The sequence below is a fragment of the Danio aesculapii genome, chromosome 25 (assembly GCF_903798145.1).
Source record: "Danio aesculapii chromosome 25, fDanAes4.1, whole genome shotgun sequence".
NCBI lineage: Eukaryota > Metazoa > Chordata > Actinopteri > Cypriniformes > Danionidae > Danio > Danio aesculapii.
In genome coordinates, this window is record NC_079459.1 from 28,248,505 (window position 1) to 28,264,209 (window position 15,705).

General features: G+C 35.8%; 1 protein-coding gene across 2 annotated transcripts in view; it reads left to right on the top strand.

Annotated features, from left to right (window-relative positions):
• furinb (furin (paired basic amino acid cleaving enzyme) b) overlaps nt 1-15,705 on the top strand; it is a 154,239-nt gene that overhangs the window by 67,613 nt on the left and 70,921 nt on the right. For both annotated transcript variants that reach the window (XM_056451691.1, XM_056451692.1), the window contains exon 4: nt 13,228-13,323. In XM_056451691.1, the coding sequence (XP_056307666.1) occupies nt 13,228-13,323 (96 nt within the window). The remainder of the gene's footprint in view (nt 1-13,227; nt 13,324-15,705) is intronic.

Genomic DNA, 15,705 nt, shown 5'->3' on the forward strand with positions numbered 1-15,705 from the left:
GAAAAGGGAAGATACTGGAGGTGGGTAGAGTAAACAAAAAATGTACTCCAATATAAGTAGAAACTACTTGTATAAAACTGAAGTACTGTATAAGTAACACGTATATTACTCGAATAAGGAAGCCTTGCCGAATGACTAAAAAGTTATCAGTATGATGGTGAAAAACTGTACATTTCTTGTCAAACCATCCTTCTGCAATCTTATACCAAAAACGGAAATAAGGGCAGTATTAATAGCTAAAACTGTGGGAGAACGTTGCTTTTATGTGATTGTATTGGATTGAATATGGAGCAATTAAGTGTTGATGTTAAATCAAAAGTAATTCAGAAATACTTGAAAATTAAATTATTTAATAATAATAGGAGTTCGATACCAATTGGTACCAATTGGTTGTACCAATTGGCATGGGCGCTGCATGGGGGCAAAATTAGAACGATTGAAAGGCCCACGCCAATTTGGGCCCCCCAGAGTTACTATTAATGGGTTTAATGGGTTACTATTAATTTGTCTGCACATCCACTACCCTGTAAATCTATATTTATTCAGTTTTTAAATTAATTAAAGTAATATTATTGACTAATATGAAAATGTTCATCTGATTTATTTACACTACAGTTTGTACAGTAATATTTTAGTATTTTTGTCTTTTAGTAGACATTTTAAAGGAGAGACTTTCTTTGTTTACCAAATAAAGTGAATCTAATTGGATTTGCATTTAAACATTAAATAAAAGTTAAAAAGATAATATTTTTTTATTTCACATATTAAGGTTTTAGTTATGACACTCCCAAAAAATTATTCAGCAGAAATCCGCAGATTTATACCAAAATTCTCAGCAGAAATGGCAAAAAACGTTCGCAGATTCCGTCTGGCCCTAGTTATTAGTCTCTGTGTACAAGTTCGGCACTTTAAACTAGCACACAGTTGGCTGTAAAACTATACAAAGACACAAATGATTTTGTAGTCTCTGCTTGGTCTGTGTCCGAGTCGTACATGTACGGCTGAATGCTGGTCCTCTCACTCATGTTGCTTCTCTCTGTCTGCCTGTCTGTTGCCAAACACAGTGTGGGGGAGCTCTTGGCTCCGCCCCCTTGTTACGTTGGGCGGGAAGTCGAAACTAATTTTCATTTGAAGCAACACACCCCTAAAAAAGCGACCTGTGGACACGGCCCCAAAATAACCCTTTTTAACACATTATAATAAAAAAATCTGAACTGTGTTTTGAACTGAACCTAAACTGGCAAACTCAGAAGAACCTTAATATTATTATTAAATTATAAAAAAGTGGTAAACTATGTGCCCTTTAAGACTAAAAAAACATATCTAATGAAAAACAAGATACTAGCCCAAAGTAGCGAGTTACTAGTCACTTTGACTCATATGTACAGTATATAAGGCATGAGTGGGCTGCTGGGTGTCTGTTTCATGTTTTATAAACAATGATATCCATATAAAGCGTTCACAACCTGCTTTAAAACATTTTAATCTGTCTTTATCTGTCTTTAATCATTTTATTTATACTTATACTTGTTTCTTGTATATTCTTGTTTATGTAAAGCATTTTTAATTATCATTATGTATGAAATGTGCTATATAAATATACTTGCCTCGCCTATAAACGTATGAATTAAGGTAAATGCCATCAAGTGCATAGCAGTGGAATCATTTACTGTACATATAACATACTAATAAAGATCACAGTCAGAGGATGGCAGATTTGATTTTAATCGACTGTAATGGCCACTTCATCCAACTCTCTCTTTATGTTCTTAAAACTCCTGTAATAGCTTTGAGTAAGAAACCGCTTCAGATAATTAATAGCACGCAAGAAACTGAACAAATAATTCCAACTGATTTGTGAAGCAATTCAGACTATTCCAACAGCTCTTTGATCAAGTCTTTGAACTTGATCAAAAATATGATTCATTTTGCGATCGAGGCATAGCTGAAGAAACAGCATTTAGAATAAAGTACACATTTTTAAACAAGCATTGCATTAAAATTAAATAGAGGAATGCTGCCCAACATTAAAATTTCCCTTCTTTAAATCTACTCTTAAAGTACAACTTTTTCAAATTCAGCTTGTTGCAAGATGAGAAGAAATTAAATGGGAGGAGAAATGAGGAGAGAAAAACACAAGGAGGCGAGATGAAAAGAGAGGACAGGAGATGTGAAGAGAGGTGGAAGAAAGGAGAAGACATAAAAGCTTGGGGACAGGAAAAGGAGGAGATGTGATGAGAAAGAACAAGAAGACGAGATATGAGAGGAGGAGAACAGATGAAATGAGAAGAAATGAGATGGAGTAGAGCAGAAAAAACGAGAAGGAGGGCATAGAGCAGTGGTAGGGAACCTATGGCTCGTGAGCCACATGTGGGTCTTTGACCAAAAATACGTGGCTCTCCAGCTGTTTCCCTTTAATAATGTTTTAAGGCTTAAAAAAATAATAACAGTCACTAAAAATCTGTTTTCTATTAAAAATACAATTACAATTCTCTTTTTATTGTTTTTTTTTAAGGAAAATGAATAAAAACTTAGTTTACAATAAAAGGACGTTTCGATCTATGCAAGCGTGCGGTGCTGTGGATAAAAGTGAATCGTGACATGTGGTTATCATAGAAATACGAGTTGTTTGACTTTTATTTTCTCAATAATTCATTCATTCATTTTCTTTTCGACTTAGTCCCATTATTAATCAGGGGTCGCCGCAGTGGAATGAACCGCCAACTATTCCAGCATATGTTTTACACAGCAGATTCCCTTCCAGCTGCAACCCAGTACTGAGAAACTTCCATACACACTCATTCACACTCATACACTCCAGCCAATTTAGTTAATCAATTCACCTATAGCGCATGCGTTTGGACTGTGGGGGAAACCGGAGCACCCAGAGCAAACCCGCGCCAACATGGGGAGAACATGCAAACTCCACACAGAAACACCAACTGACCCAGCCAGGACTCGTGAGGTGATCATGCTACTCACTGAGCCACCATGATGCCCTTTCTCAATAGTAAAATATAATATTTGTTCTTCAAAACAAGCCAAAATAATTTAATAACAACAATATATGAAGAGTTCAGATGGAAAAACCTCTAATTGCCATCTGAAATTTTCTCCTAAAATTAGCATTTTTATCAGCCTTCCATGTTCATGTTCATGAATGTCACATTAAAGGCAACAAAAATAACTTATTTGTCACTATAAAAGTCAAATTTCTGTGCCTGCACACAAGAGTCGGACAGAAATAATAATTTTAGATGAAAATATCAAACAGCATTTACAGGTTTTTCCATCTAAACCCTTCATATGTTCTTAAAAACAAGCCCAAATTATTGGTGCATACTTTATTTTGAATTATTTGAAGTAACTGTAATTTTTATAATAGTAAAATGTTTGTTTATTTTAATTTATGTTGCTTAATTTAATTAAATAAATTAAAAAAGTGGACATGCTCAACATGTGATGCTTCATATTTGTATATTTTGCAGGTTGTGCATGAACATAAATAAAGGTTTTGTTTAAACCTGTATTATAGTAGTAGTATATGTCGGGGTGTATATATACCCCGGTCCCAGATGGCTCTTAAAAAAATGCATTTGCCAAATATATCAGAAATGGCTCTTTGCTGAAAAAAAGGTTCCCAAGCCCTGGCATAGAGGCACGAAGTCACAAAATAAGCAGGAGATGAGAATAAAAGAGATGGAGTTGAGAAGTGAAGATGGGAAAGGGAGAAAAACATCTGAGACGAAGAGAGAAGATCAGACAAGAGGATCCCGGACAAAAGGGCAGATGATGAGAGGAGGCAAGATATAAGTGAGAAGCAGAGGCAGAAGAAGTAAAGTAAAACAACACAACAACTAGAGGAGATGGGAGAAGACCAGGCAACTGGAAAGGAGAAGAGACAAAAGGAGACCCGAGGACATGAGACGACTCAAGAAAAGATGAAAGGAGAGGCGAAGGAAAAACGAAAGGGACAAGACAGGAGGAGTTGTAATGAAATGGGACGAGTGGAAAGGAACAGATGAAGCAGGAAAAGATAGAGGCAGGAAGAGAAAAGGAGAGGGAAGGGGAACAAATGAAACGGCAGGCGAGAAGATGATGTGAGCGGAGGCCAGATGAGAAGAGAGGAGAGGTTATTAGCATGCCATGACAAAGTAGTGGAGTCTCAGATGATTGACTGTCTGTGATTATTGCTGTGTATGAGGGGTGTGTGTGTGGGGTACTAAAGTGCAGGACTCTGGCTGTGCCGATAAGTTATCAGAGAGCAGCACAGGCGTCCCAAGCGACTGCATATTTGGGCCGCTGGCTGCAGGCTTCCATAGATCTCCTACTGACAAGCCTCTTATCTTCACCCTCTGAAGCTTCAGCCGCTAGTTAAAACTCCATGCACACTCGGGAGATCCAACTACATAGCTAATATTGATGCCCTCCCAGACCCCACCTGCCCACCAGATGCCAGCCAAAGAGACCGGATGACTCCTAACACTGATCCATGACAGCCGAGAACGAGAGAGGGGAAGATACAAGCTGGATTACTGCTCCCTTGTGTGCTAGCCTCTATTTATGCAAGGCTAACAGCATCAGGGTTCCGCTCTGGGCCCGCTTCTTTTTTTTTTTCAGCGGCGGGTCAGGCTTTCTTGTTGCCAGAGTTCATCTTGGCACAAGCCTCAACACACACACACACACACACATGCATCGCCTGCTCTGCATTCCGAGGTCAGCTTGGTTTTATGCAAATGAAGCAGATTTCTGAAGGCTGCCGCTTGTATGCACATTCCCTCCAGCGATGGGAATTGAATGCAGGTACGTTTGCATCTCCTCCCTTGCTAACCGGAATTTCATTCGCTCGCATAAAGTCAAATCAGAGCACTCGCAAATGTGCTGCTGAATGAAGGGCAGCAAGACGTGAAAGGAACAAAAATTCATTTTTTTTCTCTCTCCTCCTAATCTGACCTGGCCTTGCTCCACATTTGCTGTTTTCATGATAAATTTAGCCCAGAGCTGGCATTACTGCAAAACAAGGGCGTAAAGGACAACTTACTCAAAGAATTTTAAACGTGTGTGTGTGATGTGCTTTACGTTTTGGCAGAACATTAATTCATTAATTTTCGTTTCAGCTTAATCCCTTTATTAATCTGGGGTCGCCACATTGGAATGAACCGCCAATTTATCCAGCATATGTTTTACGCAGTGGATGCCCTTCCAGCTGAAACCCATCACTGGGAAACACCCATACACACTCATTTACACACACACACTACGGATAATTTAGCTTACCCAATTCACCAATACCACATGTCTTTGGACTGTGGGGGAAACCGGAGCACCTGGAGAAAACCCACGCGAACACGGGGAGAACATGCAAACTCCACACAGATATGCCAACTGACCAGCCTCGGGGTCAGTGTATCTTTTGGTCATTGGATTTTCATTTTAGAAACGGATATGGAAAAACAAGCAGTTTTTTGATTTTCGTTTTAAAATTTAAAAACATTGTTATAATACCAGGTGTTTTTCTTTTTCACGATGAAAAATTATATGATTTTTTTTTTTTAATTTTCGAATAACAAAAAATTTAATTACCAGAAAACAAAAACGAATAATGGCTTGTTTTTTTGTATTCCGAAACTAGACTCATTCACTGTGTCGCAATGCAGCCACACACAGGCTAGCCTACCATAGGCTATTATTTTTTTCCCCTATTTTTTTTCCAATAATGTTATAAAAAGGTATTTTCTTGTGATAACAGGATTTTGTTAAGAAGTATTTTCATCATTAATACGACATATTTCTAGTATAAGGGCAGGTATAGGCTTTATATAGATTTTTTGTTTGCATATTTTAAATGAAACGACCTTTATTTTGACGTTACATGCAATCATTTTGCCTTATTGAACACTGTACTGAAAAGTTTTAATATTGTTAAAACCATAATACTTAAACTTGCCAAAGTATGACCACAAATCATTTCTAGTGAGGGAGGCATTAATACAGTAATAGTATTTTAAAATACAAATTGACAGTTATTTTTATCTGAAAGGAAGCATGCTGTACAAACACCCTGATAAGCATCCCATGTTTTTAAAATCGGCCTATCACTAAAGCTTGCGGATGAGTGGGCCTAATTAAAAAGCTATACAATAATTCATAAAATGAACACAATAAACAAATAGGCTTTGTTTATTCACGCTAATTGTAATCTAGTCTGTGTGCGGCAGCATTGCATCACAGTGAATGAGTCTGGTTTCGGAATATAAAAAATAAGCCTTTATTTGTTTTTGTTTACTGGTTTTTTGTTTTGTTTTGTTTTTCGTTATTCAAAATAAAAAAATCAAAATCAAATAATTTTTGCATTTTGATTTTCGTTTTTTCACCATTAAAAATAAAAACACCTCATATTTCAATATTTATTTTTGAATTTTAAAACGAAAATCAGAAACACCTCGTATTTCAATATTTGTTTTTGAATTTTAAAATGAAAATAAAAAAGCAGCTCATTTTTCTTTTTTCAATATCCGTTTCTAAAATGAAAATCCAGTGACCAAAAGATACACTGACCCCGAGGCTCGAACTAGCAACCTTCTTGCTGTGAGGCGATCATGCTACCCACTGTGCGAACGTGACACCCTTAGGCAGAACAATTAGAACATAATTTGAATAAAATAATTTTTATTGCTAGACTTAACTGTTTTGCAGTGGCATGCAACATGTATGTTGCGCCCCGTGTGGCTCGGAGGATGAAAAACGACTAAACATAATTACCCGATAACTTTTCAATTTTTTAAAAGACGTTAACTGCTATGAATTAAAACAGACATTGCATGTATCAAAAAATAGTTCGCTTTATTTACAATAATAAAGAGGAGAAAAATAACAATAACTCAAGCACCCAAGTATATTTACAAATGTGTACAATAAATTCTTAGAAATTAATAAGAAAATTAAAACAAACCTTATTGACCCTATTTTTCAATGCGGAAGTGCGCTCATTTTTGCGATTGTTTTAGAACTTCCGATTCAATTGCCTATGGGAGAAATGACTAGGAATAATAAACAAAATGAAAAAACTGCCAAACTACTTGCTCTACAAACAAGTGTGTTAAAAAAAATACAGACAAAGCAGAATAATATAATAAGAATATATCAGTTTGCAACATCAAGCAGTGTAACGAGCTGTTTTTAACATCTAAAAATAAATGTAAGTGAATGAGACCGGAAGTCTCGAGCCTAAAAGATTCAAATGGCTGCACCTGCTCGTACACGGAGAATAAGGTCAGTAGAGGGAAGCTAAATAAAAGGTGCAAAATCAAAGAAAATAACAAATTCAACACACGCTATTGAAACCCTCCCCACCTCTGAATATCTGAAGAGAAACCTGAAAATAGAAAAAAAAACATCTATGGTGTTGCACGCCCCCAACTCCATCTACACTCATTGGAACAAACACAGAGTGTAGCACCAACTTCTTACCTAATGTTACCCTGTTGAACTGCATCCCGATCACCACAAATACTGCAGAAGACCTATTGGAACCCGCATGGACCCAAGATTCTCACAGAAATCAGTCAAGTTTGGGGAACGAAAAATCATGGTTTGGGGTTACATTCAGTATGGGGGTGTGCGAGAGATCTGCAGAGTGGAAGGCAACATCAACCAATAATATCCAGCTGCAGGCAGGCAGAACCACACACGTTTTAGGCACACACAATCTGGCACACACAATCTGAATAAAGTCATAATTGACTAACCCATTATTTTTATTTACATAATTTGAGTTCAGAAACTGCAGAGAAGTTAAAATGATCGTTACGATATAATAATAATGTCTAAAATGGGAAACCATATTTGTGAAATTCAATAGGGGGTGATAAGGCTTCTAAGGAGTTAGTTAGTTCCCATATATGGTTTGCCTAAATCGTGTGTGCTAGATTGTGTGCCTGAAACGTGTGTGGTTTTGCGGTTCTGCAGCTGGATATATCTCACACCAACAGCCTGCGGAATCAATACATTTATGCTGCCCATTACATTACAAACCACAGGAGAGGGCAAATTCTTCAGCAGGATAACACTCCTTCTCATACTTAAGCCTCCACATCAAAGTTCCTGAAAGCAAAGAAAATCAAGGTGATTCAGGATTGGCCAGCCCAGTCACCAGACATGAACATTATTAAGCATGTCTTGGATAAGATGAAGAATCTTGATGAACTCTGGGAGTCCTGCAAGAACGCTTTCTTTGCCATTCCAGATGACTTTATTAATAAGTGATTTGAGTCATTGCAGAGATGTATGGATGCAGTCCTCTAAGCTCATGGGAGTCATACACAATATTCATTTTTTTTTCCACTGCACCATGACTTTATATTCTATACTGAACATTATTTCTGTTAAGTGACAAGACTTTTGTCTAAGCAAAGTCAGACTTTACTGTCCTAATGAAATAATCAAAAATCAAGGCCTGATCATATTTTATTTTGGTAAAATAAGCATAATCTAGAGGCCTTTGCTTTTCATATAAGCCACTTCTGAAACCAAATGATTAACTAGAAATCAAGTTAGTATTTGTTGTTCCTAAAACTTAGATAGGCGACAAAGCTTTTGTCAGGTAGTGTACTTCACTTTCACTTCCCTCTTAGGAGATTTAAGCAGTTTAGTTTAAGACGTTCAGAACAGTTGTACAACTCAAACGATAAAGCGAACCAGAGAACAGTTTATTCACACAAGTGTCACACAAGAGACAAAGAACAAGAGATGAAGGATTCTCCCCAGTCTGGTTCGAGTCATCACTGAGGCTCTTAAATGACCTCCATCCTTTCCTAATTGGTCCACTCCTGAAAAGTCTGCGAGCCAATCGGAACACCTAGAGTATTAGAAGGATAGCAGACAGGAAATAAAACAGAAAGGGGAGGAGGGAACAACAAAACAACACCTCAGGCATGTAACATTTCAGAAGATGAGGATTTTCATGCTAGTAGGGTACAGAAAAGTGAAGACATTTAGAATATTTAAAAGATTTCGGTTTCAAGTCAATCTTTTAAACTTTTATTCATCAGAGACCCTGAAGATGGCTTTACAGTTACTCAACAATAATGGCTAACAATGAAAATCAATTGCTTTTTGAAATATAATACCATAGTTTAACAAATGTAACAATTGTGGTAATGTGTAATTATAATAATATTGTAATAGTATTTCACAATATTATAGTTTCGTTTTTATTAAATATAAGCCATTTTGAGTTCGCTTTCAATATAACCCTTGCTGATCCCATATCTTTGAGAACTTAATCTATAATTTATATTCATTTTTATCATGCCAAACCAGATATCAACATGTCAGCAGAAAGTTAGCCATTTTTAAAAATTCCATTAACCTTAGAAGACTGCACTTGGGTATTACGTTCACCATAACACACACATAGCATAATAGCGGGTTTTAATTAGAATCAGTCTTTAAGTGAGAGAGTAATCACAGCATGTTCATTGAGGAAATGAGTTGCCTGACTGATTTAGACCATCAGCCCATTTGATTTGTCAGTCAGTTTAATTGATTCATGAAAAAAATGAGCACTCAAGTGATCCAATCGCAAAATGAACAGCATGTTGAGTATACAGTCATTGAGTACAAATTAATTTTAAAACTTGACTATTGTACCCAATCTTGCAGTCCTCATATACTGTACATTTAATGAGTTGACAGTTTGGCCAAATATGACATGCACGCTGAAATATACAAAGATTATATATAATTTACTTCTTCGTATCACCGCCAACCCACCCATCCATTTGCCAAAAGATGGTTCTTTGTTTCCCACAGACGCTGAAATATAAAAAAGCCTGCAAATTATAACCTACAAGCACAGATGTAATCATGTAAACAATGCTTTGTGCTCAAATGCCACAATGATGTTCAGGTGTCATTTCCAGGAAAAAAAAGACGCTTCGTAGATTTTTTTCTTATCTGAAAAGTTGAGAACTGTTGTAAAAAGGAGAAAAAGGCAAGAGTTAATCGATTTAATCTGTGGGCCCTTTGTAAACAGAAAAATGTATTCAGTATTTGAGGCAGAAGCCCTGCAGAACTTTCAGCTCATTTAAAACAATTGTTTTGCAGAGAGAGCACTTCTTACATCCATAAGTCTCTGGCCTCTGATTAGATTTCATCCTCCACTGCTAATACCTCTCAGTTAGTCAAATACTAATATCTGTGCATCATGTGCCGGCCGCATCCATCTCATCACACCAAACATTGCCCAGGGGATGTTTCATTTTATCGGTCAGAGGTTGCGCTTTGATAGCTCGATAGACTTAATGCTGCTCTAAGCGCTGTTTCATGTAAGTGTTTGCCTCAGATGTTTCAGCTAAAATTCCCTTAGAGATAAAAATAGCAATAAACGAGTCAGTCGCCAACGTACAGTAAGAGCATAGAGTAATAACATTAAAGTGGATAGGATTGCTCAGATCGGTTTGGTCTGGGGAGACTCAAATGTGAAGCGTTCATATAGAGTTAATGCTATTATACAGCCATGAAATCTTCAGTACACACTGGGTATTTTTTAATCAAATATGAGATTTAATTTGAAAGTCTATATCTATAAAAAAAAGACTCTTCAAAATTAATTATTAAACATATTATAAAATATGTCTATTTATGAATCAAGCCATTTAATGCGAGTCTTCGGAAGAGACACGATTGATTTAGTTGATGATCAGATTTATTTTTTTACTTTATTCACATATAATATTGATCAGCCAATATACAGTGTGGGAAAAAATTTATTAAACGTGTCAGCTTTTTTCCAGCTGTTGACATGGAATTGAACCAGATTTTGGTAAAAACACAAACAATTCAAGTCAGGTGATTGGCTGGGCCATTCTAAAGCTTGATTTTTCTTTCTCTGAAAGCATTTTAGAGTCTCTTTGGATGTGCCTTGGATCATAGTCATTCTGAATTTTCCACCCTGGTTTCATCTTCATCATCCTGATAATGTTGATGTTGGACTGAAGCAGCTAATATTCATTTACACTGATGAAGGGCAGAGGGTTGCTGAAGAACTACTGAAAGATTTTAGCTGCTGTCTGGGCTTTCACTACCCTTCCACAGCTTCCTTCATGTGTTAAATACCTTTTCCCTGTGTCATTTCATCTTATTACACATGCATCTTTAGAAATATGTTTTCAGAGAAAAATGGTGACATCTTCAATACTTATTTTCTCCACCGTAAATATGTGCTCAATTAGGGCAACTTAACAAACGAGAACATCAATAGCTTTGTTTCCATCCAAAGATGCGAATTAAATGTATACATTTATTAATTTAACTGGAATATAGCATAAAAGATTTGCAAATAAAGCAGTTTTTATAAAATGTGTCAAATAGAACAAATTCATCACTTCTGATAAACTTGCACCAAATATCAAATAGAAAAACAAAATTTGCTGTGATAAGAGATCCTGCGTTAGTATTTTCCTTATTTAATAAATGACTTGCTCTCAGAAGTATATTAATTGTTATATATAAAATTATAATATTAATAATATATAATATAATAATATTAATAATACTAAAATTGTTACAGCATTTTAGAATGACCATTCATTTATTTTCCTTCGGCTCAGTCCCTTTATTCCCCACAGCGGAATGAACCGTGTAAGTTGCTCTGAATTACTCACGGGATGTTTTTCACTTTATTTCACTCATTTGTGGCAAACGCTTCACAAATTCTGTGTCATTTCAAATGTGCTTATATCCATGCATTTATGTTGACTCTGATGCATTTGCGTTGACTGCGCTCACTATTGTACTATTAATTGTATCAAGGGAGGGGGGGACTCGAAGTAACAGTCACAACGTAATGGTGGTGAAAAAGCAGTCAGCGAGTAGAGTTGTTAAATTAATTCATTTTCATTCATTCTTTCATTCATTCTTTCATTCATTCTTTCATTCATTCATTCATTCATTCTTTCATTCATTCTTTCATTCATTCTTTCATTCTCCTTCAGCTTAGTCTCCATTTCAGAGGTCGCCACAGCAGAATAAACCGCCAACTATTCCAGCATATGTTTTACGTAGCAAATGCACTTCCAGCCACAACCCAGCACTGGGAAACACCCATACACTCCTGCATTCATACACACACACTCATACACTCACCTATACCGTATGTCTTTGGACTGTTGAAAACTTAAGCGAACATGGGGAGAAAATGCAAACTCCACACAGAAACGCCAATTGACCCAGCCAGGGCTTGAACCAGTGACCTTGCTGTGAGGTGACAGTGCACACCACTGAACCATCGCGCCGCCTTTTAGAATGACCAATGACCAAACAATTTGTGCTCGCTCTGCTGGTTTGTCTATTAATGGTGTCCATCGCACCCTATTTTATCGCCACATGATCTCCTATTACAATTTCACATGACCTTTTTTAATGCACATACTGGAATTTGTTTAGGAAAAATGTTTCCATCGTAGTTTATGCGCATCTTTTCTTACTGAAGATAACGTTTATCCTACTCAGTTATGCGTATAGGCTCCTAATTCTTATTTATGAGCATCTTGGCATTTGCATCAGGCATTTTTTTATGCGATAATCCAAAATGTGCTTAAAAATAGGTGGATGGAAGTATAGTGGTTGATTTGGAAGCTCAAACATGCCATGCGACTTACAGGAATGAACCTCATTGGTTCTTGCGCATCAAGCAAGCATGATTGAGCTTCCATGACCAACTTTGAATGCTCTAACATGCCTAATCTGGGGTCGCCACAGCGGAATGAACCGCCTAAAATGTCTTTAATGTAATGTAATATGTCTATATTGTAATGTAATATTTCTAAACATCTATAAATGTAAATAAAAGCCTAAATTAAATCTGCATTAAATAAAATTCTCTCTTTATAAACATTTGAATGCATGAGTAAATGTTTTTTTTTTTTAACAGAGAGACTGAAATCTCCTAAATTTGATAAAAATAAATATATGTTATGTGCTGGAGACAAACAAAAGCACACGCAAGTGCAAACACATACGCACATAGCTTAATGGGATGCTATAAAACAGCAGATTATAAAGAACCGTGCTGGTGAGTGTTGAAATGGGGGTATTTTTAGAGTGAGGACAAACAGTGCGAAAGGGACGCACATCCTTAGTTAAAGGTGAAAATGGAGAAGAATCACAAGGACGTGGGTGTGTTATATACGAAATATCGCCCTCTAATCTGTATGTTATTTTCAGGTGCTTTGGGCAGAGCAGCAGATTGCCAAGCGGAGACGCAAGAGAGACATTCACATGGAACCCACAGATCCCAAATTCCCCCAGCAGTGGTACCTGGTATGTGAAAAGTACACATGTATTTATTTTGTGGTTGTGCATTGAGGTTTTGAATGCACCGTGTCTAAAATGCTTCTGCGGTGGAAAGGCGTTTTCCCTTGATCTGCACGCTTCCACATTCTCTCTGATTTTTTTTCCCCGCTCTAAATCCCCCATGTCTGTTTTGAAATACATTAACAGCATTCTGTGTGCTTGTAGTTTCAAGATGGCATGACATCAAAACAGAGCAGTTTTACTCACTTCATAAATGTCTTATTGTGAATGATACATCAGAGCATGTTATTGTAAGGACGGAAATGTTGTTTGGAATTTTTCACACAAACTTTTTCCAGCTTCTGAAACTACTTTTCTGACCTGACCAAGGCCGAGAAGAGTTCAAAAGAGGATTGTGAAATTGGACCCTTTCAGCTTGCCTTAGTTTCTAGTGTCAGAAAGCTACATGAAAGGGAATTGAATGTTGTTTTTTTGTTGAGGCGACTCCGTGCATTTAGGTAGAGTACAAAGCAGTCACGTAACCACATAAAGCAACAAACAACAAATACCCACAGATAAGATGAAGATGCCAGATGAATATTGAACAATTATGAAGGTGAGGTTAATTTAAACCTGCAAATTGTCAGCGTTTACTTTCCTTCACATTCCAAACATGAATGACTTTCTTTATTTTGCGAAGCTCAAAAGAAGTTTTTGACAATACAGTTAGTTGGTGCACAGTAAAAAAAAAAGTATAAAAAATGGTCATAAGACTGGCAGCAGGGCTTCCAGAGATAAATTACAGAAAATATCCATTTCACAAAATGACATGCAAAAACTGTAAAAATACAGAACATACTTTACGGTCAAAATTCATTAAATTACAGTTTATTACTGTTAATAATTTGCATTTAAACTGTGTAAAAATGAAAAAAAAACCTGGTAATTACTGCTATTTTACTAATTGTTACTGCAATTATACAGATTATTACTGTCATTTTACAAATTATTACTGTAAATATATAATTTATTATTGTAATTGTATAGATTAATTAATGTGATTTTAAAGATTATTACTGTAATTATACAGGTTATTAATGCAGTTATACAAATTAATTAATGTGATTATAATGATTATTTCTGTAATTATGCAGGTTATTACTCTAATTATACACATTAATTGTGATAATACAGATTAATACATGTAATTATGCATGAAATCTCTAAATATTCCATAAATTTTTCTACTTTTTGCATACATTCAGAAAAATCAGAAAAAAAATTTAAAGATTGATAAAAAAAGCTTAGATACAAATAATTGGTAAAATATAGTTTAACATCATATTTTTTTTAGGAAATGTAGGTTAAACTCCAAAACAATTTGCTTGAAAAAATACAAAACTGTTATATATATATACTTTTTTATTTATTTATTTATTTTTAAATAACACATTTGGTCATCGTTTAAAAACAAAAACAAGGTTAGTGTCATGTGACGCCGCCTGCACAACAAAGTTGAGGATCAAATAGCAGTTTATTAAGAGAATCCTCTTGCAATTAAAGTTTGAAACAGGAACAAACAGATGCATACAAATAATCTCAAGCGTGAAGATGTCAAACGCAGGAAGGCAAGGGGAAACGTGTCATAATACTCGCTAAACAGTTTAAGACTCAACGCAACGATGTGTTTGTGTGTGCTGAGTTTATAGTCCTTGAAATCAGTCCATAATGATCTTCTGACTGTGTGTAATTAGTCAGAATTAGGAAACCAGGTGTGCAAGGTGCATGCTGGGAGTTGTAGTTTGTTAAAGTAGTGTGTGTGTAGTTTTCCAGCGGCTAGATCACTGGTGATCGTAACAATTAGCATAGCAACATCGTTAGAGTAGTAAAATAACCATTTTATAGTTTACAGTGCATGCATTATATGCAGCCTACAAACAATATGCTATTATTTGACATTATTAACCTCACGTTAATCTTCATATGATTACTATCTTCACTAAAAACAATATAACTGAATTTTTGTAGCCGTATTTTTACAGGAATAGTCTATAAATATTAACGTAAAATGACATATTACTCTCTGAAAATACAGAACATTTCCTTTAAAAAAAGAAAATATCTGTAAAACAACAGGTATCTCACTCTATAATGAAAAAAACTGGACAATTCTGTAGAAAAAATACAGACAATTACCTGTAAAATAACCTTTATTTTTTACAGTGTACATACAAAAGAACACAAGTAATCTAAACAAATTATACATCAGTCTAAAGCTACTACTCTCAAGCAGCCATTGTGGCTAGTTGTTTTTCAACACGCTTATTAGATATGGAGTAAATATCATCGTAGTAACAAGACACACACATTCGTTCCTGTAAATTATGATTTATTTTGAAAGGTAAGAGT